At 36.4% G+C, this 26,050-nt stretch overlaps 1 protein-coding gene across 33 annotated transcripts in view; it reads right to left on the bottom strand.

Annotated features, from left to right (window-relative positions):
* Positions 1 to 26,050, bottom strand: part of MBNL1 (muscleblind like splicing regulator 1) — a 222,363-nt gene that overhangs the window by 116,328 nt on the left and 79,985 nt on the right. For 2 of the 33 annotated variants that reach the window (XM_070793022.1, XM_070793031.1), the window contains exon 2: positions 4,631 to 4,746. The exons of 29 other annotated variants lie outside the window; for them this stretch is intronic. In XM_070793022.1, coding sequence (XP_070649123.1) covers positions 4,631 to 4,636 — 6 coding nt within the window. In that variant the 5' untranslated portion in view covers positions 4,637 to 4,746. Of the gene's footprint in view, positions 1 to 468; positions 1,035 to 4,630; positions 4,747 to 26,050 lie in introns of all 33 variants that reach the window. 2 more of the 33 variants (XM_070793081.1, XM_070793037.1) reach the window with 2 other exon arrangements.

Below are 26,050 nucleotides of genomic sequence, written 5' to 3' on the forward strand. Positions count from 1 at the left end.
GAGCTGCCCTTCTCATTCCTTCTGAATTAACTGTGGACTTTGGAATTTGAGTTTGAAAAATGTGAGGAAATAACCATTTCATGTTTCTGGTTTTCAACATGAATGGAGAGGTAAATAAAATACAGGCATTTGAAAAATACACACTTTCTATTTTATTTTTAACTGTTTCCACTCTCAACAAGATTCTCTGACAAGATACACAAAGCCAAAAGGTCCTTCACAAGTTCCACTTCAAATGATGGAAAAAGTATTTTTTAAAAAACTATTCATCATCAAGTTTAATCTAAATAAAATCAAATAGAAATGTGACTATTACACCAAATTCCTAAAAGAAGTGTTTTTTACTTTGGTTCTATCATCAGATACAGAGCTGCCCAAGGATAGCCTACCTATGGAGTCTACATTAAGTCAACGGCTGTAGGTTGTTTTAGCATCTAGAGCAGCTTCCTGGAGAAATCGGAATCTTACCTTTACACATCTTCTGCAGAGGTTTCTTGGTGCTTTGTAAACTCCTGAGGTCTATGTCAAACGGCCATTCTCTTGCTCCCAGGGTCTTAGGGGCTTGGAGAGATCCCAACACCTGCTGCTACCACTGAGTGTCGAGGCTAGGAAAGCTTGAGGGTTTGGACAGCAGGATCACTGAGCCGCAGCCAAAGCTTGGGAAGCCTTAACAACTGAAAGCAGGTGTAGAGGGCAACATGGTACCCAGCACAGGGCGCTCAATTGTAGCAGCAGGGGGAGGAATATTCCCGCCCTCACAGGGGTTCAGAGGCAGCCATCGGGGAACCCAAGGGTCTGTCAGTGGACAGGGCCAAGGAAGTGGAGACATGACCACATAGCACAAGACCCTAAGGGGACAAGGGAATGGGAACAACTAGCACAGAGCTCAAGAAGCGCTTGAAAAGAATCACCAAAATTCACCAACAGAACATAAGAAGCGATGGCAAAGTGCAACGAAATACACGAAGATAGGCCATTCTAGCATCCCACATACAGCCAAAAACACAGCTGAGGGGGGAGATGGAGCTCTAGTTCTAGAAAGAAAAGTAAGGAAGACACATTATAGTATGTCTACTGGCGTTGAGGTTAAAAATCTAGTAAGTGGCATAAAATTCCTAAATCACATTATTATAACATTTATATTAAGATAAGGGAATTTACAAATACAAAAAAAGTCACAGGGTGCTGACCCACAAGACTACAGAGATTAAAAGGCAAAGTTATCCACTATGAGAGGAGAAAATGAGAAGACAGCAAGAAGGTTAAACCCAGTTGATTTTTTAAATTGAGAAACCATTAAAACTGCTTTTTAAATACAACATGTTTCATCAAACACACCACCTTCTATTATGATCAGATGACGGGAGACTGAAGGAATTCAATGAGATAAGAAGAATAAAAAGAAAAAGTAGTGAACAAAGAGTGTTCAGAGATGAGGCAGAGATGGAAAAAAGAGAAAAGAGAGGAGGCAGAAAGAAAAATGAGCTTAACTCAGTAGTTTTTAATGCTCTGTCAGGTAACTACTCACTGAGATTCTCCTAAATTTGGGCTTCACAATATTCTATTTTCCATGGAGACACCTATAGCTTGTTAACCACTATTCACAGCTCTTCAACTGCTCACAAACCTTCAGGAACTTATCTTGAGGAGCCAAGTGAATGTTAAATATTAAACAGTTACAGGAGATAGACCGTAAGACAATTTTGCTTTAATGAGCTGGATAAAATCAAGCTAGAGACTAAATATAAACTCTGATAGAACTTTAATAATCCCTAATATGAATCAAAATTAAAACGATCAGACTCATTTAGGAACTGTCACTGTTTCAAGATGAGAAGCAAATTAACCATGCATAATATTTTATATTGTTTTAGAATTAAATGAAAAGAAATACTACTGCCTAATGGAAGTTCTGTGTGTGTAATCTGGACTTTGGGTATTTACTTTTATATATACATATGTGTGTGCGTGTATATATATATATATAAGTCCAAGTTAACTAGAAGAACAATAATAATAATCTATTTACTTGGTGTCAAATAACTCAAATATTGTGTGTTGGGAAAGGCTGACTTCCATCTCCAGTCTCATATACATGTGGTTATGTCATATATATTATGTTGCTGCTGCTGCTGCTAAGTCGCTTCAGTCGTGTCCAACTCTGTGTGACCCCATAGATGGCAGCCCACCAGGCTCCCCTGTCCTTGGGATTCTCCAGGCAAGAACACTGGAGTGGGTTGCCATTTCCTTCTCCAGTGCATGAAAGTGAAAAGTGAAAGTGAAGTCGCTCAGTCGTGTCCGACTCTAGCAACCCCATGGACTGCAGCCCACCAGGCTCCTCCGTCCATGGGATTTTCCAGGCAAAAGTACTGGAGTGGGATACGTGCAATAAAAGCAGCACTTGCTTGGGCAAAACTTATGTCCAGTAAGTCACTAAGGGTCAGATATTTTTATAAAATGAAATAATCCTTATACTACAAAATAGTAAATACTGCCTAGGCAGCTAGTATTTTAAATCTGAGAGAATTGAGATTGTGTAAGAGGATGAGGAATATGAATTTCCCTTTTAAAATACCTTTATTGTATAAACAGTGCCTAAGTGGAGACAGATGTTTGTTTGAACTAAAGTTTAATTTTTTAAGACACAATCATGTCAATATGATAGGTTTGCATACGAAAAGATGAACTGAGTCCCTATGGTGGAAACCAAATGGAAGCTGACGTTTTTTCAATGTAGTAAGTCTGACTTTAAATAAAATATTTAAAAATCAATTACAGTTTGTTTTCTGACCTCTTTTCTCAATCCCTCTCATGAAAATCAATTTCAATCATCTAAACAACAAAAACTAAAACATACAAATAAGAAATGTGGAAGAGAAGATAAGAAACGGAATTAAAGTTGCCAATTAAAATAGTACAGTCCATTCAATTATAAGCTCTTCAGACTTCAGAATAGTATGTCAGGATTGTCAGTGAAAATAGAAAAATCGGTAGTGGCTTTTTAAAAATAAACATGATATTGCTACTAAAGTATCTTCCTAAAAGTAATATGATTAGATAATCTAAACCAAAGTTTGTTTCCCTATTGTTAAGCATCACAAAGGAAGAAATTGTTGACAAAGGTGCTTACAATTGTATTCCTGCACCTCATTAACCTGTGAACATAGTAGGTGTAGTGTGTGTGTGTTAGTTACTCAGTCGGTGACAACTCTTTGTGATCCCATGGTCTGCAGCCCACCAGGCTCCTCCATCCATGGAATTCTCCATGCAAGAATACTGGAGTGGGCAGCTAGTCCTTCAGTAGGTACTCAATATACATTTACTGGCTGAATAGTCCCGCCACATGTGAAAAGGCACTTCTCAAAAAGCATAGATGATGGGGGAGTGGCAGTTATGGTCAAATAGAGTTCTTAAAAATTGAAATGACATTAAAATCATGGCTTGTCATGGCCTTTACTATGCTCTGAGTAAACTCCTAAATTTGATTGTCAAAGTTTTTTATTAAATACCTATTAATCATAGATTAATTATTCTGGAAAAACATGGTCTACACATCTATGAAAAACTTGGTATTTCTGTATCTTCCAATCTTTTCATGAAAGATACAGGTAAACAATTAATTGGCATATATTCCCTTCTGATATAAATTATAAGATGGAAGAGATACATATGTATTTCAAATCTCAAAGTAGGATTATCAAAAACTATAATAGAGGGGGGATTATAATAGCAGAGGGGATTATCCTTTCCCCTCTGCTTTGGGGAAAGGAAATTTTAGGGTGAGAAAATTTCAGAGTGAGAAAAACTGAGATGAGAAGTGAAGTTGCTTAGTCGTGTGAGACTCTGCGATTCCATGGGCTGTACAGCTTAGCAGGTGCCTCCGTCCATGGAATTTTCCAGGCAGGAGGTCTGGAGTGGGTTAGCTCATTCAAATTATTCATTTTACCAATCAAGAAACTCGCTCAAATGAACTACCTTATATTGGCAATTAAATACATTAGCAATGAAATTTCTTTATTGCTAATGTCAAAGATTCATCCTGAGCAACGAAATTTCTTTAGTGCTCATGTCAAAGATTTATCCTGAGCAACTATCTGACTAATATGAACAGTATCTTACTAATTTCCTTACATAATTATCTTGAATTGAAAAGAATATTCCTGACAAGAATTATATGTAATATACAGTCTCTTAATTTAAAATTCTATATTCTTATTGTGTTGCAAAAAGGAGTAGCTCATTTAGATTTGAAAGGAAAAATAATTTCTTTCATATACTGAAAAGTTATTTAAAAAAAAAATCACTGTGGGTCAAATGAAAAACAAGAATGAAGATTAAATAGGGCCTAAGAAATAACATCTACTCCATATACTGAGACAGCTAACAAACTTCAGGATTAGAACTTTCAAGTGGTCAAGCTGGGAATAAATATGAATTTTATTAATGGAACATATATGGTATCATGGATCAGGTCACCAGTGTTAAAACTATGATTTCTTTCTAAAACAAAGTTCTGAGATTCAGACTATAGATGCCATTTTCCCAGGGACGCCACCTCAGTCCTCAAGAGAGCGGGTCTGCCCAAAAGGTATCTTAGTAAACTGGCTCCCCACTTGCCTTATTCACTCACCAGCATCCATTAGCCAATTCCATGCTTTATCTTCAATAGATAAGATACTGCTTCTTCTTGCCATGGTGCCATGAAAAGGATCCAGGAGGTTCCCTTAAACAACATTTCCTGAGTGACTGGGGCAGCACCAAGAGTAAAGGATATGCCAGGTCAGCCACTTGTCCTTCCCAGCAATATTAGCAGCAGCAGCAGCAGCAGAAGCTGGAGCAGACCATTTAGACCCGACTCCTTGCAGGATGCTAGCCAAAGCATTCTTGTTTACTCTACACCTAGACAGAGTTTGCCCGTATGTTTGCGCCTTCCCCACAGAGTGTCAAAACAGGTGTTTTCCTGTGATCGTGCTTAAAATCTGCTCCCCAAACAAGGTGATAAATATACTTTTACTATGAAATTCCACATTTTTAATTCTATGGAAAACACAGTTTTAAAGATTTACTTTATCACAAAGAAGACTTGATGAATCTTTGTTCAATTTTTGTTTACTTTTCCCACTCCTAAGAAGCAGGTACTTTGCCCTAACATCTCCTGTTAATGAAAAAAAGGATGTTACCATATGAAATGAATGTCATCATGCAACTTTGGTCATTTCTTTCATAATACTCTATTTGCCTTTCTGGCATAAAATTACATTTTACAAACGCTTATGTTTTCATAATCTTTACAACACTCCCGACAGATGGGGAAATATCAGGACTCATGAACTTTATTTTACAGAAGAAGCAATGTCTTCTCTGCTTCTCTCTTTCATTCCCATTTTTATGTTATTGATGAGTTGCTTTTCCTCCCAGTGGCACTCAACTTAACGAGTGGCTAGAATATGTCTGGACATAGAAGGTAAATCACTAACAAAACATTTACTTTATTTAACTAATTTATCCAGAGCTCAAATCTCACAGATAAAAAAAAAAAAATTAAGATTTAAAAAAAAATCTAAATAGTCTAACAAAGGGTAAGTGAAAAACACATTACTATTATTCTCCTAACAAGTAAATGTTACTTATTAGAAAATAATTATAAACACTGACACATTTATTCTCTGCATAGTAAATAACAATAATTCTCATTAGCAAAACTGAAACCCTACATACACAGATTCTGATGTGTGAAACCTGTATGAAACCCTACATACACAGATACATACATGTTGCTCATGTATCAATACTTCACATGTTCACTTAAACACCAAAGTAAAAATCAGAACAGTAATTAACACATACCACATACCCAAGAAGTGCCAGGCACTCATTACTTTACATGTGTTATTCCATTTAATCTTCGCAGCAACAAAATCAGATATTATTACTGCCCCATTTTGCAAATGAGAAAACTGAGGCTCAGTCAAGTTATGTCACATGTTTAAGGTCACAGGGCTCAAAAATGATCACTGAATCCAGGTTATACATAGTTCCAGGCCAGGAGCTCTTAAACATGTTGTGAAAACTGCAGTATCAGTTCTGGTTTACAAAGTTTAGGTAAACAGATCATATGTATATGGTACTTATTGTGTGCTCTAGAATTTCGTAAGTCCTCTACTTCTTCAAGATTCAAAACAACTCAATAAGGTAAATATGTTCCTATTTAGGGGGGTATGAATGTTAAGGACATTGCCAAAGGTCATAGGAATTGTAAACAGCAAATGTAAACTCTGGTTTCAGGGAATGTAGTTCCTGAAGTGGTTTTGTGCCTACGCCTACCCTCTATTGCCTCCTGAAAGCTGATTACATGTTAGATTCTTAAATAAAGGAGATAAGAAACGTCAGCTCTGGCCAGAACCCTGGTGGGAGAAGGATCATCTACCCCTGCTCCTTTTCAAAAACATAGGTATGAAGTACATAATGTCATATACCCTGGTGACTCAGATGGTAAAGAATCTGCCTGCAATGCAGGAGACCCAGGTTCGATCCCTGGGTTGGGAAGATCCCCTGGAGAAGAGAATGGCTACCCAATCCAGTATTCTTGACTGGAGAATTCCATGGACAGAGGAGCCTGGCAGGCTACAGCCCACAGGGTCACAAAGAGTTGGATACGACTGAGCAACTAACAAGTAGATAAGCTTACACAATACACAATTCTATCATTTTTCTTAATGATGCTTACTAATTTAAGGAATTTACAAGTGTTTTATTCTCAGATTTTAAAAAGGACAAACTCAGTTTCATACTTTATTCCAATGTATCATATCTTCAGAGGCAGTAACAGAGTAGTAACATTATTATCCTCACAGTGTCAGTCATTCTTTTTGGGGGGATTACCACTGCTGAGAGTCATATTTATTTTTATTCCCATCTTTGGCAAATAAATGTGATCATGTGTAGGGCCAAGACAATAACTGTGAGCTCAGAGAAAGCTTCAGAAATCCAAGGTTCATCCCTTGAGACACCGGCTGCAACCAACCTTAGACCAGGATACTTCCTTGAATATTTAGCAGCTGAAATGACCTTCTTTAAATTAGCTCTTAAAGACACAAAGCCATCTGGGGAATGTCAGACAGCTCAAATCAAGCATCTAGGGAGCCATGTGTAAGTCTGAGAAACCAATAAGAATACTGAGACCAAGCAATTAATTTGGCAGCAAGTCTAACTCTCTGGACAAATTTTGGCCAACTTTAGCTTTTTATGGCTTTAACCTGATATAAATTACCATAAGAATCCATGAAAACTTCAGAGAAAAAATATACTTATGGTAAAGGTATCTACCCTGTGTCAGAATTTAGCCACCAGCTGTAAGCAATGCAGCCATTTGGTGGCATTTAGCAGGAAGAAATTTACATACCTATGTGGCACAGCCTGGGGTGATGCATTAGAGCCTACTTACTCTCCATTATTTTTACAATCAAAAGTTTCCACAGAAGGAAGATGACAATTCTTTACCGTATTTCTAGACAACTACCTTCTCTGCAGAAATCCTTAGGAATTGGAAGTATAGACTGTGTCCACATAAGCTTGATTTTTCTCTTTGCTGACAACAAGATTTAAACTTATCTCAATGTCCAATGTTAACACCGAATTAAAACAAGTTATTCAAGATTTTTAGAAATAGATTCTGGAATTTTTTTGGGTGGGAAAAAATAAAATAATTCCATGGGCTTTTACATAGACAGAACACAACAAATGATTTTATGACTTTGGCACTACTGAGTGACAGACTAGGAAGATCATGACTCATTGATGCAGTCATCTGTATTTCATATGAATATACATAAATATATTTTATATATGTATATAGTCATTCTGAATCTTTGTCTTATCTATTGAAGTTACAGTTCTTACTTCTTGCTGTCAGTGATTGCAATTAAAAACTTAGAAATATGATTCTGAGGTGTCAGACAATAAATATATGTTTGTGGATAACTAAATTAATAGCTTCTTACTCATCAACTCCTACTAGGTCGACTCTTTTATTTAATTCTGTGAACTTGGCTTTATCTGCAAAGAAATATATTAATAAGCACCAACTCTAGCCCGTACACAGATCAAAACAGGAAAAGCTGCAGTGAGCTTCCCAGCTTCTTCTGGAAATTAAACAACGTACCAACTGTAATCAATCCTTAACTAACACAAGTCAGCTAGATATGTACTGGTGACCTAAAAGTGAAAAGCTTTAATTGCGCATTACAAATTTCTGAGTCATTTTGTCCTCACAACTTTTTAAGCTTGAAATAAACCTAAATGCTGGCTAAAGAAAATCCCCAAGTATGACTTAGTGTTTCCAAACCAGGAAAAGGAAGGACTTTCAGTGTTTGAGATAAGGTTTGTTTTCTGTAGTTGGGAAAATAAACATTTCCTACGAAATTATGCCTGGGAGGCTGGGTGTGTGTGTATATGGAAAGAGTGTCTGTCTGGATGTGGGTAAGGTTAGAAAGGGGGAGAAAGCGAGAGAGGGAGAAAGAGAGAGAACTTTTTAGTAGTATTTGGTGTTCGTGCAAACTGGTTATTCTGGGCTGGAATCAGACTTTATCTCAGGAAGTGTGTGTACCTGAGTCATGAAAGCATTGCAACTTATCATAAAATCAACAGGAAATGCTTACCTGACTACATATCATATTTCTATAAATGAAGTGATATAGAATATGTCCCACGTGGTTACCTAAAATAACAGTAGTCTTGGGTCTCTAAAGTTACATTAGTTAGATAACCTTTTAAAATTTGATATCTTTATTTCAATATACATAAGCCACTTTCTGCATTTATATTTTTTCTAAATAGATGAATACACAAATTTTGTCCTGATGCTGTGATTATGTAACCTTAGAGATATCTACTTTCTTGAAAACTACTTTTTATGTAATTTACTGTTTACTGTAGTTACTGAGGGATGACCAACAGAAGTACAGTTTTATATGTCAAGTAAGGATACATATGTAACCTAGCATATGACATTTTAAGCATCAAGGCATCAATAAGAGCTTCTACTACAATGATGCATCTTCCCATGTTGGTTAGTTGGAAATGTGTCATACAAGCCTGTGTTTCAATATCTGGATATCGGATTAAAAGTAGAAAGACAAAATGCCACTTCCAGGTCTGTGTCTACCAGTTCATCTAATCCTTATTACACACCTTGGAGGCAGATATATTATTATTACCCTTTGACAGATGTGAACATTCAGAGAGATTGGAAAACGTGTCCAGCAAAACCTGTTCCCTAACAGAAATGAAGGATTAATAGGATTCTACCAACACACATACCACTTGTGATGTTAACTTTCTTGTTTTCTGTTATAGGGACTGTTACACATATATACTTCATCTGATATATAGAGTTAAATTTATATTTTTGAGAATTTATAGAAGCAGTTCTTAAAGTATTTGGAGATTGTTAACTCTTCTGTTGTCAGATACGTAAACAATAAGTGAAAATCATTTCAAACCGAGTAGCACACTTATTTTAAGACATCCAGAATGTTTTTGTTTTACCTAACACTTGAAAACAGTAGAATGTTTGCCTGTTTTAAAAGAAATCTGTTTTCTTTATGCACTTGAACATTAATATGTGACTTAAGCCAGGTCAGTTTGGCCAAGGAGTAAATATCGCTCTTTTATTTCAACATCATTTCTTTTATTTCTCTGAATCCGTAACAGAAAAATGTCTCCATTTTATTTTTGTTTGCTATTGACATAAACATTATATGTTGTAACTAAATTTGACCAGTATTATTCCTTTTTTTGAAAGTCCAGTTCTGCCCTGTAATGAACTCCTGTCTGTCTGTTAGCACTGGTACTTCCAGTTCCCCCTTCCTGTTTAAAATACTTTTTCCCCCATTCCCCACCTTTTTTTCCTTCCAGAAATGACTAATCTTCCTGTTATTCTTCTCTGTCAATTTTCCCCCTGGTATTCTTTTTGTGCTGCATAACATTTACTTTTCACCAACTCCTTTTAGAAGTTTACTACTGTATCCTTGACGTTAGCCTTCCGGTTTTCAACAGATTCAAACAGTCAATATTTATGGATGAGTACACTTCTGGGTCAACTTTCATGCTATTTAGATTAAGCAATTTCCTCAAGTCAAAAATACAGCTATTGTTTCCACTGACATAACATAAATATCAATTCTTATCTTCAAAGTTAAATTCAGCTTAATCCTCAGTTACCAGATACCACAATTAAAGGGTTTAGTTTTTTGCCTCTCAAATTTCCTGATAAGGTGCTAGCAAAGCAAACCTAATACTACTGCTTTTAAACATCTCTTGCCTCTCAGCACTTCTCTGCAACATTATACATCATAAAACATGTTAGCACAGACTTATAAGCCAACTGTAAAATTTCTCTATCTTCCTGATTTTCAATTGCAAAAAAGTATTTTCAATGATATTCCAGGAATCTGCCTTTTACTCGAATTTCAATTAATCATAAAGCTATTTCATACTATCCGAACATGAATAAAAGAGTTTCTATTCCAGAGAAAATATCTGAGAAGACTTTGGAATTACAATGGTTATTTAAATAATACCCAAAATTTACAACATTAACAGCACATGTCTAGCAAAACAATATAAATTATAACCTCAGATTTGCAGAATACATTTTTCTGGTGAATTTAACATGATATTGTATTTGCTATCTCCTAAACACAAATCCAGTAGATGTTGGCAATTTGATCTCTGGTTCCTCTGCCTTTTCTAAAACCAGCTTGAACAACTGGAAGTTCAAGGTTCAAGTATTGCTGAAGCCTGGCTTGGAGAATTTTGAGCATTACTTTACTAGCGTGTGCTGCTGCTGCTGCTAAGTCGCGTCAGTCGTGCCCGACTCTGTGCGACCCCATAGATGGCAGCCCACCAGGCTCCCCCGTCCCTGGGATTCTCCAGGCAAGAACACTGGAGTGGGTTGCCATTTCCTTCTCCAATGTAAGAAGGTGAAAAGTGAAAGTGAAGTTGCTCAGTCGTGTCCGACTCTTAGCAACCCCATGGACCGAGGCCCACCAGGCTCCTCTGTCCATGGGATTCTCCAGGCAAGAGTGCTGGAGTGGGGTGCCATTGCCTTCTCCTACTAGCGTGTGAGATGAGTGCAATTGTGCCCTCAAGAGATGGGAATACCAGACCACCTGACCTGCCTCTTGAGAAACCTATATGCAGGTCAGGAAGCAACAGTTAGAACTGGACATGGAACAACAGACTGGTTCCAAATAGGAAAAGGAGTCTGTCAAGGCTGTATATTGTCACCCTGATTATTTAACTTCTCTGCAGAGTACATCATGAGAAACGCTGGACTGGAAGAAGCACAAGCTGGAATCAAGATTGCTGGGAGAAATATCAATAACCTCAGATATGCAGATGATACCACCCTTATGGCAGAAAGTGAAGAGCTACTAAAAAGCCTCTTGATGAAAGTGAAAGAGGAGAGTGAAAAAGCTGGCTTAAAGCTCAACATTCAGAAAACTAAGATACGGCATCTGGTCCCATCACTTCATGGGAAATAGATGGGGAAACAGTGGAAACAGTGTCAGGCTTATGTTGAGGGGCTCCAAAATCACTGCAGATGGCGACTGCAGCCATGAAATTAAAAGACTCTTCCTCCTTGGAAGGAAAAGTTATGACCAATCTAGACAGCATATTCAAAAGCAGAGACATTACTGTGCCAACAAAGGTCCGTCTAGTCAAGGCTATGATTTTTCCAGTGGTCATGTATGGATGTGAGAGTTGGACTGTGAAGAAAGCTGAGTGCTGAAGAATTGATGCTTTTGAACTGTGGTGTTGGAGAAGACTCTTGAGAGTCCCTTGGGCTGCAAGGAGATCCAACCAGTCCATCCTAAAGGAGATCAGTCCTGGGTGTTCATTGGAAGGACTGATACTGAAGCTGTAACTCCAATCCTTTGGCCACCTTATGCGAAGAGTTGACTCATTGGAAAAGACTCTGATGTTGGGAGGGATTAGGGGCAGGAGAAGAAGGCGACAACAGAGGATGAGATGGCTGGATGACATCACCGATTCGATGGACATGAGTTTGGGTGAACTCTGGGAGTTGGTGATGGTTGGTGATGGACAGGGAGGCCTGGCGTGCTGCAATTCATGGGGTCGCAAAGAGTCAGACACGACTGAGTGACTGAACTGAACTGAACTGAACTGAAACACAAATCCTGTAGAGAAAGGAGGGTCTTACTAGTACCATTTACACGGGCTATTCATACAAGATGTTCACAAACATTTAGATATATGTTTTCTAAAATCCAAAACACCTTAAAAAAAAATCCTGACAAAACATATTTTAATTATAGGAGATAAAGACATCCATAAAATGTCACCCTCGGTTCCTGAATACAGAAGTCAAACTAAGTTCAAATACTTGCTTATGTTAAGACAGCACAGGATCTTAAGCATTAATTTTTGTCTTTTGTCTTATGGAGGTCTCATTATTCCCTCTTCTTACCTTTCCAAATAATAAAAATAAAAACTTCCTCTTTTGTCACATAGAGTGCCCAATATGCAGATACTTAATTTTTCTTTGGGTCAGCAGTAACAACTTTCAAATCTCTTTACTGTTTTTATTTCAGAGACTAGGGCCAGGGTCTCTAAAATCAACTAAAAATATTGTTTGTTAAAAATGTGTAATACAGGACACCAAATATGAGAGTAAGCAAAAACAGATTCATAGACACATTTGTTTTTTTTTAATCACATCATATTATGAATAGGAAACAAACCCAAACTATATATTCTGTGAAAAAGCTGGGCCAATGTCTACATTCTAAGTCTAGCCTAACCAGGTGCTTACCAAAAAAAAAAGGATGAGCAACAAATAACTTTTGAGAGAACAGACTCAATCAGATAGCAGTATATTTACAGTAAACAGAAAGGAAAGGGAACTTTCCATGAGAAGTAATGTTATCAAAATGCATTCATCCAAAAAAAAAAAAAAATCAAAGAACTTCCATAAGGGAAATTTTGTAAAAATGTGTTAGAATACTTTGACTATAACTATATTTCACTTTATTATTAGAAGTTAATGTCTGATTCTGAATATTGGTAAATAAAAAATCATGCATTTCTCCATCTTTTGCTGCTGCTGCTATTAAGCCACTTCAGTTGTGTCTGACTCTGTGTGACCCCACAGATGGCAGCCCACCAGGCTCCTCCATCCCTGGGATTCTCCAGGCAAGAACACTGGAGTGGGTTGCCATTTCCTTCTCCAATGCATGCATGCATGCTAAGTCGCTTCAGTCGTGTCCGACTCCATTCGACCCTATGGACAGCAGCCCACCAGCTCCTCTGTCCACAGGATTCTCTAGGCAAGAATACTGGAGTGGGTTGCCATTTCTTTCTCCATCATCTTTTGCTATAAATTGTATTATGGAACTGCCAACTAGATACTATGGCAAAGCCCTTCATAGAAAAATTTCAGGTAATAAATGCAGCAAGAATAATATAATTAAAAGTCACTGCTTTACAATCCCTAACAAAATCATGGTGCTATGAAAAAGCTCAGCAGTGGAGTGAAACCACTGGATCTAGATCTGATGGAGAACTTTATAGGAACTGGCCCAAGTTTACCTGAACTTACTGATAGATTTTAACATCATTAAAAGTGGAGAGAAATGAATTTATTCCCTCCTGATGGGATGCAACTGGAAGTACACAGCACCAGGTGGGAAATATTCTTACCAAATAATAAGCAGTAGCATTAAAATCAAATTCAATTCTAGTTTTAATTTCTAGTCTACAGAAAATAAGGGTGATGGGAGAACAAGCTAAATGATACTATTGGGAAGCAATTAGCTAAATTCAGAATCTCAAATATTCTCTAGGACAATGACCTGATTTTTCTCAACAAATAAAGCATGAAGGGGAAAAGGAGCAGGAATTATCATAGATGAAAAGAATCTTGAAAGACATAAAATCTAGATAGGTATTTTTTAGATGGTCATCTGAGCGATCTATTTGTAAAAAGATGTGTTGTGATAATTGGGAAAATGTTGAATGTAAACTGGGAATTAAGTGATACAATGAAATTATTATCAATATTGATAGATTCGTAAATGTTATATTTAAAACAAGTTATTAATACATAAAGTTCCTACATACATATAAGTAAACTGATAAGAATGTCTGAGATTTGTTTTAAAAGATATCAGGGGAACATAAAAAAAGACGCCAGGGACAAAAGGTACCTGGAAGGTAATAAATTAAACAAAAAATGTTCACATGGATGCATGCATACAAAATACTGATTGATATATACACAGGAGGTGTTACAATATTTCTCTAATTCTGTATATGCTTAAATATCACTATACAAATTTTTTGTTTTTGTGTTTCTCTAATTTTTTAGATTTTTATTTTTTTAATTGGAGGATAATACCATAGTAATTTCTTAAAGCTTCCCAAAGAAGGGAAAGAAAATGAAAACAAAGTATTGCCTATAAGAATAACCAAACCTTCTTCTGTATTTCTGATTCAGAAATAGAACAAAAGCAAAACATGGTTGACAAGCTAGGTGCTGCTTCTTAAAACTTGACCTGACTGACCTAACTCAATTCATTTATATTTGGGAACATAAAAATCTGTATGTAACAGGGAAGTAAATGACCTTTCCTACTTCAGGAAAATGTATATATGAAAATAAATTATAAACTTAATTTGCATCCCTGGGGTCACAAAGAGTCAGACACGACTGAGCGACTTTCACTTTCAAACAAATATAGATATCATTATAAAATGCTTTCTTGTTCACCTTCATGTCACATGGGTATACTAGCATCTCTTCAACCAAGTAATAAGGTCTTTAGGAGCAAAGTCTCGTATTCCTTCAACCAACAACCATTCAGACATTCTTTTCGATGGAGTCTATTACGTAACAAGTATTTCACTAAGTGACAAAAACACAAAGGTGGTAGGTCACATGTCATGCACTGAAATCCAGAGAGGGAGGAAGATGCATGTAATTAGAATTCATGTGCCGAAGACAGTGATGGAGAAATGAACTGGGTGCATTACAGAAATAAGAAGGCAGGACAATAGCATGACCAGGGCGGGTTTGAGGAGAAGCTTCTTAGAAAGAGGTCATGTATAAACTGAATCTAAGTATGAAGAAAGTTTGCAAAACTCATACAAGAAGAAAAAAGCACTGAGAAGAAAAACAGAAAAAAAAAAGAGAAGACATTGGGTTGGGACAGCAAAAAAGGAAGGCTTTAACCATAGAGCACGAAGGCTAATACTCATGGTTAGAGGCACTGAGTCTTGATCAATGACCCACTGAACTAAGCAAAATATTAAGTACTTAGTAAAGAATCAATAAATACCTATTAATTAAAGTACAGAGAGGTAAACAGTAATGCTACTTGTGTGTTCATTGTACATCAAGCATTTTGCTATTAGACTGAGAAAAGTATATTTCTTATTCAACATCATATCCATCCCAAGGCAGGTACCATTATTATCCCTCTCCTACAGATAAGGACACCAGGACACAGAAAGCATAAGTAATTTGCTCAGTTACTTCACTGGCAAGTGGGATAGAAAGAAAGTATCTGGAAAGAAATAAAACAGCAGAGAAAGAAGATATCTGGAAAGAAAATTCTACACGGCTATTCCACATGGTCCAACAATTGTTCAAAAAAGAAGAGATAATTCTATAACCAGTGGGTGCTGCTAAGTGTTTAATAAGTGGCTTTCTGAGGAGGGAGTTGTAGCATTTGCCAATTTCCACAGTGTAAATCCTCCCACCATGGCCAAGTCTAGGCTGCCAATATGACGTCACTTAACCTGGAGTTAGGAAGAGGTCTTAAGTAAGCCAACTCCACCATACCACTCCCTGCAGCCTTCAACAAGCTATGCAGGGAGAGAGCTGAATCAACAGGCTATTCATTTGATCAGAAGATAACAAGTAAATCAAAGAAAAGGTGCCACTGCTATCTCTTGTTATTCACAGACTCTGTACATAAGCAACATTCAATTTAGAGTTGAAATTAATGAGCTCCTAAGAGCTTCCCTGGTGGCTCAGACGGTAAAGCGTCTGCCTACAATGCGGGAGACCTGGGTTCAATCCCTGGGTCGGGAAGATCTCCTGGAGAAGAAAATGGCAACCTACTCCAGTATTCTTGCTTGGAAAATCCCATGGATGGAGGAACCTGGTAGGCTATAGTCCATGGGGTCACAAAGAGTCGGACATGACTGAGCGACTTCACACAAGGAGTATAATGAAATGTATGAAAAGCAATGAGAATGAACAAGTAATTCAAGGAAATATACATTTTATATGAATGACAGAGTTGACATTAAAAAAAGGATTCTTTCTATGTGATTAATGAACAGTGATTATTAAGTGATTCCCTGCTAAACTATTCTTCCCTCAGGGAGCACACAAGATGATTTACTTCTGACTAGAGAAGCATAAAAGTGAAAGCATGGTTTAGAGAAATTACTTGATTTTGGTCAGCAACAGTCATTACAACCAAAAAAAGAAGAGGGGGATTGTTTTTGCATACCATCTGCTTTACAAATTACCTATCGTATAAAAGGGGCAGAATGACACTGATCAGAAGAAAGGAGGAAAAAAAGCCAATTACTCACAGATCTAGATGTATCTTATCTATATTTAAAGAACATACAGATATATGTAGAAAAGGAGTTCCAATTATTAATATTAGTGTTATGTACACCATTGATTTGAAAATATTCCTTCAGGTTATCCATTTAACAACAGCACTGACCGAATAAGCACAGTTAGATCAATTTTGCATTTGTATATGAAGGGAGTTAGAATTATTAATATTAATATATTGATCCTTTCTCCTTATAAAGTTCCTTTATCACTTCACAAGTGTCCAATAAATAAATATATCTAGATAAATTACAAGTGAAATATAAAATCTATTTTTCACACAGAATATGAATACAATGCCAAAGAAAAGCAGCTGGTGATTGGCAAAGTAAAAAAGATAAATTCTACACTAATGTGTTACAAACATCTAGCAAACTTTAAGCAAGTATATACCTGTTTTTGGCACATGGTATGGACTGCAGCCTATCTATTAATGAACAGAATCCTGGCTTATACAGACTCTCTAGGAAAAAAAGGATGCAATTCATGAGCACTGTCTTACGTTACTTGAAAGAAAGTGAAAGTTGCTCAGTTGTGTCCAACTCTTTGCGACCCCGTGGACTACACAGTCCGTGAAATTTTCCAGGCCAGAACCCTGGAGTGGGTAGCATTTCCCTTCTCCAGGGGATCTTCCCAGTCCAGGAATCGAACCAGGGTCTCCTGCATTGCAGGCGGATTCTTGACCAACTGAGCTATCAGGGAAGCCTTGTGCTACTTAATACGTATGCAAAACAAAAGCAAAGGATGCTTCTGAGCCTTGTTAGAGTCTATATACGTTGGTTTCTGATGTTATCATCTCAAAAGTAGGTCCCAGGCATCTTTTATTGGGTCAATTTAACTATTGATTTCTACTCATAATGCTTATCAATGGCAGAAAAGATGTCACTTTTTCAGTTCACCGCCTTAGGGAGAAAAATTCACAGAATAAATGATTATAAAAATGAAAAAAATCAATCAGCAATATTGTCACCTAGTACATAAAATAACTCCAACAACCAATTTGGCTACTTAACTAAATGGACCTTTTTTCAGCCCAGTTACTAGACTGGGATGAAGACTACAGGTGTGTATTTTTATCTTTGTGATATCAAGTTGAGAAGTGAAAATTCAAGTGATTTTGCTGTTCTAGATACAATGCTAGTTTTCATTTCTTTGAATGAAACAGGCCTGTCAAAGAAGTGTCTATGTCAATTTTTAATGAAATGTGTGGTCTACTGCTTTACAGTAGAAACTAACACAACATCTTTTAATCTATGTATTCATACTTTAAAAAATTATTCTTATTTAACTGCTGATCTTTTCTAAAACTGCTACTAGTCATCATAGCGGATTTCTATAATCTGAAAGTTGGTTTAATACTGCACATAGAGCACTTTAGAAACAAAGAAACTTGAAAATAATTTTATTTTTTACTTTTACATGGCATGTTCTGTGCTACTATATTATGACTACATAAACCTACTTGAGCTCTTACAAATGCGTATTTTATGAGATTAAAAGTTTTGTGATTAGAAACACACACACAGGGAGAAATGCCAATCTGAGCTAATTTCATAATTTAATCTCAAACCAATACAAAGACCTGGGATAAATAAATACCTGAATTTGGGGCTAACTTCATACCATCCTACAGATCAATTAATCATCCCACTGTATCAAGTTTGTTATCTTTGAGTCACTGGTTAGTGAAAAATTAGACTGAGGTATTTAATTTTGTACTTGATGAAAATGTGGAGTAAGTTCAAGTCGTATAAATCTCATTGCAGAATGCATATATGTGTAATCTTTGAGGTGTAGTGGCCTCTGTTACGTTTCATAGGACTCAAACTGTCCAACTGATTTAACAATGCAGAATAAAACTCAGGTCACTTTGAAATTGAGATTAATCTTTTTTGATTCATTTAAAAACTAGCTCCCCTTTTTGTACTGGGGTAGGAGAGAGGATATCTAAAATCTTCAGCTTCCAATGACTCACATATGCCAAAGATTTTCAAGGACATTCTTATTATGTATTTTTTAAATGATTTATTAACATTACTCTCCAAAAAAAATAATTTTTTCCCTCTTGGGAAGATACCACGCATTGCTCTCTGACCTGAGAATCAGAGCCGTAGATTCTGTTTCTACCTTTACTATTAAACTCAGCCTTGAAATTGAGCTTGGTTAGGTTTTCTGTGCCTTAGTTTCTTCACTTGTAAACAGTTTTCTATAAAAACTGCTTAAATTCCAACCAGAGTTTACCATGTGTGTTCATTCTCTCACCTTGTGGCAATGATCATGCTTAAATTTGATTCTCACCCTCTAAAAAAAATTGTAACTGGCAGTGATTGAACACAGTTTTGAGAGACGGACTTATTTTCCTCACAAAATGTATTGAAATCTGATTTTCCCATCTTATTTTCTAGCGGAAAAAATGTGTATTGTCTTGTGCCATTTTGTAATATGGCTTTCTCAGGAAAAAAAGACCACTTTCAATTGTAATATTTTCTCAGATCATTCACTATGGGTGTGAGGGCCATTATTCAGTATTGTGCTGATCCTATGTGATTTCTTAAAGGAGTTTATGAAAAATTTTAAAGATTATAAATGGAAAACATGAATGAAACACTCTAAAGTAGCAATCTACTTAAGAGTAGAAGTCTCACTTTTCAGTTGTAATGGGCAATAGTCATTTAGGATTGGTTAAGTTACATGTTTCTTATTCTCTCAACTCCTTAGTACTACAGCTAAATACTATTTAATTTATACAAATCTTACTTTATTGTTCTGTTACACTTCCTTTTTTATGAATCTGAAGAAACAGGTGAATCAGGCAAATACACCAAAGATACAGGAATCTTTTTTCCTGGCTTCCAGTTTGTTGCCACCATTTTAGTCCTGCAGATGGTAAAGTACCTACTATGGGCAAGGATTTGCTGGGGAGGCCCAGCCATGTCTATTAAGTGCATTGCCTTCCTCCTTGGGAAGATCTTTTTATAAGTTTAAAGTAGACTAATTGTGAGAACAGGCAAGAAGTATTTGCGGGTTGCTTTAACAGTGGCAATCTTATTTTTCTGGCTTAAAATCTAAGAAGACTGTGAAATTATTCTGTAAGAAGGTAAACTTTAGTGCAGAGATTCGCCTCATACTTGATGGTGAAGTGTCTTTAAAATTTCTATATATAAGATACAAAATTGTTTTGTTGCTCTAATGCTTATTTTTCTGTATTTGTTTACACATTAAATTCCTGCAAAAAAAAAAAAAAAAAGCAACTATAGTCCAATAAAAATTAATTTTTTAAAAATGTGTGGTCTGATTTACAACTATAATGGTTATAATTAGTTTAACTGCTTTTTGCAAACCTTAAGTGGGGGGGCAAGAAAGGTTATGGGATGGATCAAGAGCTACTATTGTAGCTGGTATTCCGCATTTTGTTTCACTTCAAAGTCAATACAAGTAAAGTAGTATTTACTGGAAGCTTACCACGTACTGGGCCTATGGGTGAGCAATTGAGATTCTAATGACTAAGGCACAGCCTCTGCTTCCAAACAGCTTCCAGATAGAGGAATGGAAGTAAAAACTTAACTACAATGGTCTGTCTACACTAGGAGCACCACGGAGTTCTAATGTATCTTTTCTGAACTGTATTTTTATGCAGTAAAATCACCTAGTAAGTAATGTGTATGTGTAAGTAATGTATATGTTTTCATAGTTCTGAATTATGGTAATATTACCTGGTTTATTAGAATCATATCTAAAACCAGAATGGATAGACTTTAAGTTAGGGATTAAAAGATTATCCTATGATAATATGTCCAGATTAAAAAAAAATAATAAAACTCAAGGTAAAACAAACGATCACGAACTCTTCCAATTAGTTTAAAAGTAGATCCAACTGTGTGTTCTTTTGAAATTAACATGTTCCTGTGTGCTATACAAATAAGAAGACTTGAAAAACAGAAACACAGAGTTCCTGATTTAAAAACAAAGTTTCTTAAAATTTTGGTGATGAAAAATGGCAAACCAGGCTCAACAGAATGTCTCATGAGCATTTAATTACTTCTCAACTTGCAAGATTAGGAAATTAAACTAGCAGCACAATCATCAATAAACACAGTCAATGTAGTATGAGGGTGTTCTCTTTTGAGCACTGTATGAAGAGGCTCACTGATGAAGACAATAAGCATTGCTTATGCCACAGGGAGACACTCTACAGAGCCCATATCCCTTTAAGAGTATTACCTTCTCTGAAAGCACACTTTACAACAAAAAAGGCACACCGAATCTAAAATAATGGGTCAGCAGAACTTATTCTCCAAGAAGACAACATTTACAAATTGTGAAGCTCCTTGAAGAGGGCCAATAAGTCTCAAGAAATAATGTATCTTACTGTTCAAGTGGAGACTGTAGCATTTGTTACCAGCTACATAATTACTCCACTCTAACCCTTAATGAGCCTGAAGTACTAAATTTTTAATCCCTCCTGATGATCCTCTTCAAAGTGGATAAATGGAGGTTTCCCCTCAATCAAATACTTAATTGCTAGGACTCCTGGCATCGACACACAGTCTGGATCATTTCTGACTCACGAGAACTTCTCAGTTCTTTTTAAGATAGTTCCTGTCATACAGCTCCTAAAAGAATTGTTAGAGGGAAGAAATAATGAGCAAGTGAACAAGTGGTAGGACCTAGGCATTTACACTTTGGGGAAGCTTGGACTCTCTGTTCTGCTTGGGTTGAAGATTCGTAACACCATAAAGTTTTCACACTTGGAAGACAAAACCTTTTGGTTTTCCCTAAAATTAAAGTGTAGAGAATTTTAAGAGCATCAGAGTCACATGATCTACGGACAATATCATGTGTCTTTGTTATTAGGTCTACAATAAAAACGACAGTTATTATAGTTGCAGTCTGGACCCTAGAATGTTTCCCCACACGAGAAACACCGACACTAATCAATGTTCTTCTCAGTATTCTCAGCAGAGTGAGAGAAAAAGGAAAAACAAACAGTGATGATATTGGTATCCTGGTAGTATTGCTTCTCCCCATGTAACCTCTGAAGAATAAATTAATACTGTTCTATCTACGTGTGATACTTTCCCAACAAATCACTCTTACTAACAGTGAGTTAATATTGTTACAAGATTAACTGTGTATTGTGCCACTGCTCTCACCAATTACCATTCGCCTCTGAGACATGGGCTGTCCATACAACAATCCTTATCAGGAAGCCCAACCGGGTCCTCAAGTGCTGCCTGCCCAAGATAACATATAAAACGTGGCAGAAGTGCAAATAAAGGCCTGCTCAAGAGATTTACATCAACAGAACAGAAACAGTCTATTAGGGCACCAGAGCAATTTAACTGGATGAGTCCTGCCACAAATGAAGGGGGCCAGATTCCTTAGAGAAATAGTTTAAAAAGAGTTATATGTCACTATCCAACAAACGTCCTATTACATTAAAAAAAATTCTCTAATGAATTTGAAAGCACATAAAATCTGCTCACAATTATTAGTCATGGTTAGGAAGAAACATTGCTTTCAATTCACTGAACGCCAAATGCCAAGGACATTCAAATCGCCATACATAGAGAGGTGATGAATGTAAGCGTCTCCTTCTTAAGGAGTTTGTCATCTTGTGGCAAAAAGAAACATGAAAAACTGAACTATAATATCAGGTATAATGTGATTTATTCTGTAATACATAAAATGGTCGGAAAATGTAGAGAAGAAAAGTTATTCATGAAGTATGTCTCATTTGATAATCACTGTATAATGAGGGCCTCTTATGAGTAAGAGAAATGAAAGAGAACTAATAACTCATCTGTCAATTGCAACCACAGGTTGGCTTCAGATGCAAAGGTTTAACTAAAAAAAAACATTCTATAAAAATCAATTGGCTATCTAGAATGTAAAATACAGGATATTGGGTATTTTATGATATTAAATTATATCTAATACATCCTTTTGTTAGTAAATTTTGGTATAAAGTTAGGTATCCCCCCCCTTTTTTTTTTGGAGAATCTACTATTAAACAACAAAACACTATAAACTTTTAATACTGGCAGTAATCAAGGCATCATGTTAGTCAAGAAAGCTATGCACCTTGATGGCAGTTAACAGCACCAACTCGACCTTAATTAATAGTAGTTATCAACCAAGTGTATCATAGGCTATTTTCATAAGATGAAGACAGCTTATTCCAGTTTTTGCTGTAACTAATTGACCAATCATATTTAAGGGTTCTGGCAATCTCAGGATCTTCATGAATATGATTAAACTCTAACCCCACTAGTGGCTCCTCAGTTTCCTAATCCAAAAAGCAAGTAGATTGCAGGACATCATTTCTAAAACTCTTCTAACTGCAATCCAAAGAATCTATGGATCACTGGAGTTCAATGTTGAAAGTGATAAAAAGAAATCCTGTCTAAATATCATGCAAAACCCTTGAACATTCCATGAAAAATCTTTTAAAATGTAAAGAGAAAACAAATCTTAAATTTAGGCAAGAAAAATGTCAGGTATTTTTAAGGAAAAACCTAGCACCTGAAGTTTTTATTCTTGAAATGTTTACAAAGTTTAATTGTAGTGGAGGCATGACTATTGAGTGATTTGCCCCTACAAGTGTTACTATAGTAAAAATCAAAGTGGAACCCTAGATGAGTCTCAATTTTCTTTCAAGTTACTACTTGAAAAATGCTAGAAACACTTCCAACACTACAAATAAAAATAAGGTTAGTAGGTTATTTTCCAAATTTTAAATATTAACCTGATACTGAAAAATCATAATAATCACAGGTACTTAACTAGCTAGAATCTGTGAATGACTGTGGTGTCTTTTTTTTTAATCTGTATTTTATTTCTGTTCTTCAAATTGACATAATAGCTACTTGTGGCTTAGAAATGAGATTTACAGGCTGTTCCTTCCAAATATCTATGTAGTAATGATAAACCCAGTGATTAGAATCCATCAAGTTCACATGAAGCACGGTCACTGGTACAAAAGTTGCTGCTGGACAATGCATCTTTTCAAACCACTGAGAATAAAATCTGTAAATCCACAAATGAATGATTTTCCACCAGTCAAGTCCTGTGCCTGCATGCTAAGTCACATCAGTCATGTCTAACTCTCTGAAATCCCATGGACTGTCGCCTGCCAATCCCTTTTGTCCATCAGATTCTCCAGGCAAAAATATTGGAGTGGGTGGCCATGCCCTCCTCCAGGGGGATCTTCCTGACCCAGGGATCGAACCCACATCTCTTATGTCTCCTGCATTGGCAGGTGGGTTCTTTATGATCAAGTCCTATTTTCACTCAAATGCAGTTTAGAACCACACAGTGGAAGACACTTGAAGCAACTGGGTAAACTTAAAACATTTCATCTTTAATTTTATGATGATGTAGTTTTATATGTGCTACTGGAAATTTATTTTTAAAAATAGTTTAAAAATACAATGACCAATAATCTGCCAAGGTGATGGAGTTAATGTGCATAAGGGTGTTAAATAATTTCCTACTGAAGTTCAAGACAACATTCATTAAATAATTAGAAATGTATGAAGCAGTATCCTTTTAAGGAGTTTTATTATAAGGTAAACACATTTTAGTGATTAAATCACTTTCAGAATGCTGGCAACTTCAGATTTCATTTTTCTTCCAATGGTGATCTGTTTTTCTCGAGAACAGTTACTAAGAAAAATATTTTTCAACTAGTCATAAGAATGACTTCCTTAGAAGTCCTTTACTTTGTACTATTAAACAGTCTGGAAAATTGCTTGCTTGCCTCATTCATGCTGTCAAAATATACTACAGGCTAAGGCTGACCGTCAATTTTCCCTGCTTCCTAGAACAACACATACAGTTTATGCAGGAAGTTCTAAACGGCATTTGGACTTTTAGGATCACTTTCATGTCTTGAAAGTTTATAAAACTATATCTACCAGGCTAGCCTATTCATTTGCTATGCCTAAGGACTGCCTCTAAAGTAAGAAAAGTTTCGTTCATTTAAATCCATGATCAATTAGAAATTCAAAGACAAGATATTAGAATTCCTTCAAGATTATTATATTGGCAATTACTTGGAGATAATGAGATGAAACAGAATATGCAAAAATACAAAATTCTTAACAAAAATAAAATAATTATGAGGTCAACTAGGTCATCACTGAAACTCCACATTTGTTGATATATATTATAAGAAGCTTAAAAGTAGCATTCTTTTACCAACTATTTTATTGTAATAGAAGAGATACAACAAAATAGAAGATACATATCAAAACTGAAACTTGCTAGTCCTTTTTTTTTTTTTTAAGGGATAGAGGATGTTATTTAGAGAAAGAAAAAAAATTTTTGTATCCAAAAGCTAGCAGGGACATTAATGAAATAAAGTGACTCCACTCCATGTTCTAACCATGAATAAGACATTAAGTAGGTGAGGTTATTTCACTTTTTTAAAGTCAGGTTTTCAAATTTATTATTGTTGTTTATTTGCTGAGTTGTGTCCAACTCTTTAGACTGTAGCCTCCAGGCACCTCTGTCCATGTAATCTGCCAGGCAAGAATACTAGAGTGGGTTGCCATTTTCTCCTCCAGGGGATCTTCCCAAACCAGGTATCGAACTCAACATCTCCTCCTTGGTAGGTGGATTCTTCACCACTGAGCCACTGGGGAAGTCCTCTCTAATGAATGCTGCTGCTGCTGCTAAGTCGCTTCAGTTGTGTCTGACTCTGCATGACCCCATAGACGGCAGCCCACCAGGCTCCCCCATCCCTGGGATTCTCCAGGCAAGAACACTGGAGTGGGTTGCCATTTCCTTCTCCAATGCATGAAAGTGAAAAATAAAAGGGAAGTTGCTCACTCACGTCCGACTCTTCACGACCCCATGGACTGCAGCCTACCAGGCTCCTCCGTCCATGGGAGCTTCCAGGCAAGAGTACTGGAGTGGGTGGCCAGTGCCTTCTCCATCTCAAATGAATCCACAGTACTAAATCAGAAAGCAAAGTCAACTCTATATGCGGAGTCTGGAGTATGTAAAGACTTCCAGATGATTTTATTGTTGGAAGAAAAATATATCTTCTATATGGAGTCAGAAGTCGTGGCAAAAATACTAGACTCCCTGAACCTCCTAGCAGTATTAAAAGACTAGCTGTTAACCAGGAGCACAGAGCTTTTGAAAATATATATCTGGCCATGTCTCTTATTTTAGAGATTCCAACTGAGTAGGTATAGATGGTGGGGCAAGTGGCAGAGGTAAGAAAAAATATATATACTTTCCAGGTCTTTTTTGCTTTGTGCAGAAAGCCTGGGAAAGTACTTAAGATGCTACCTGGCATACAGCAGGCATGCCATGTAAGCTTTTGGCTCATATGGAATTAAGTGGTTCCTGAGACTCGGGTTAGATCCCTGGGTC

Source organism: Bos indicus, chromosome 1 (assembly GCF_029378745.1).
Source record: "Bos indicus isolate NIAB-ARS_2022 breed Sahiwal x Tharparkar chromosome 1, NIAB-ARS_B.indTharparkar_mat_pri_1.0, whole genome shotgun sequence".
NCBI classification, from domain to species: domain Eukaryota; kingdom Metazoa; phylum Chordata; class Mammalia; order Artiodactyla; family Bovidae; genus Bos; species Bos indicus.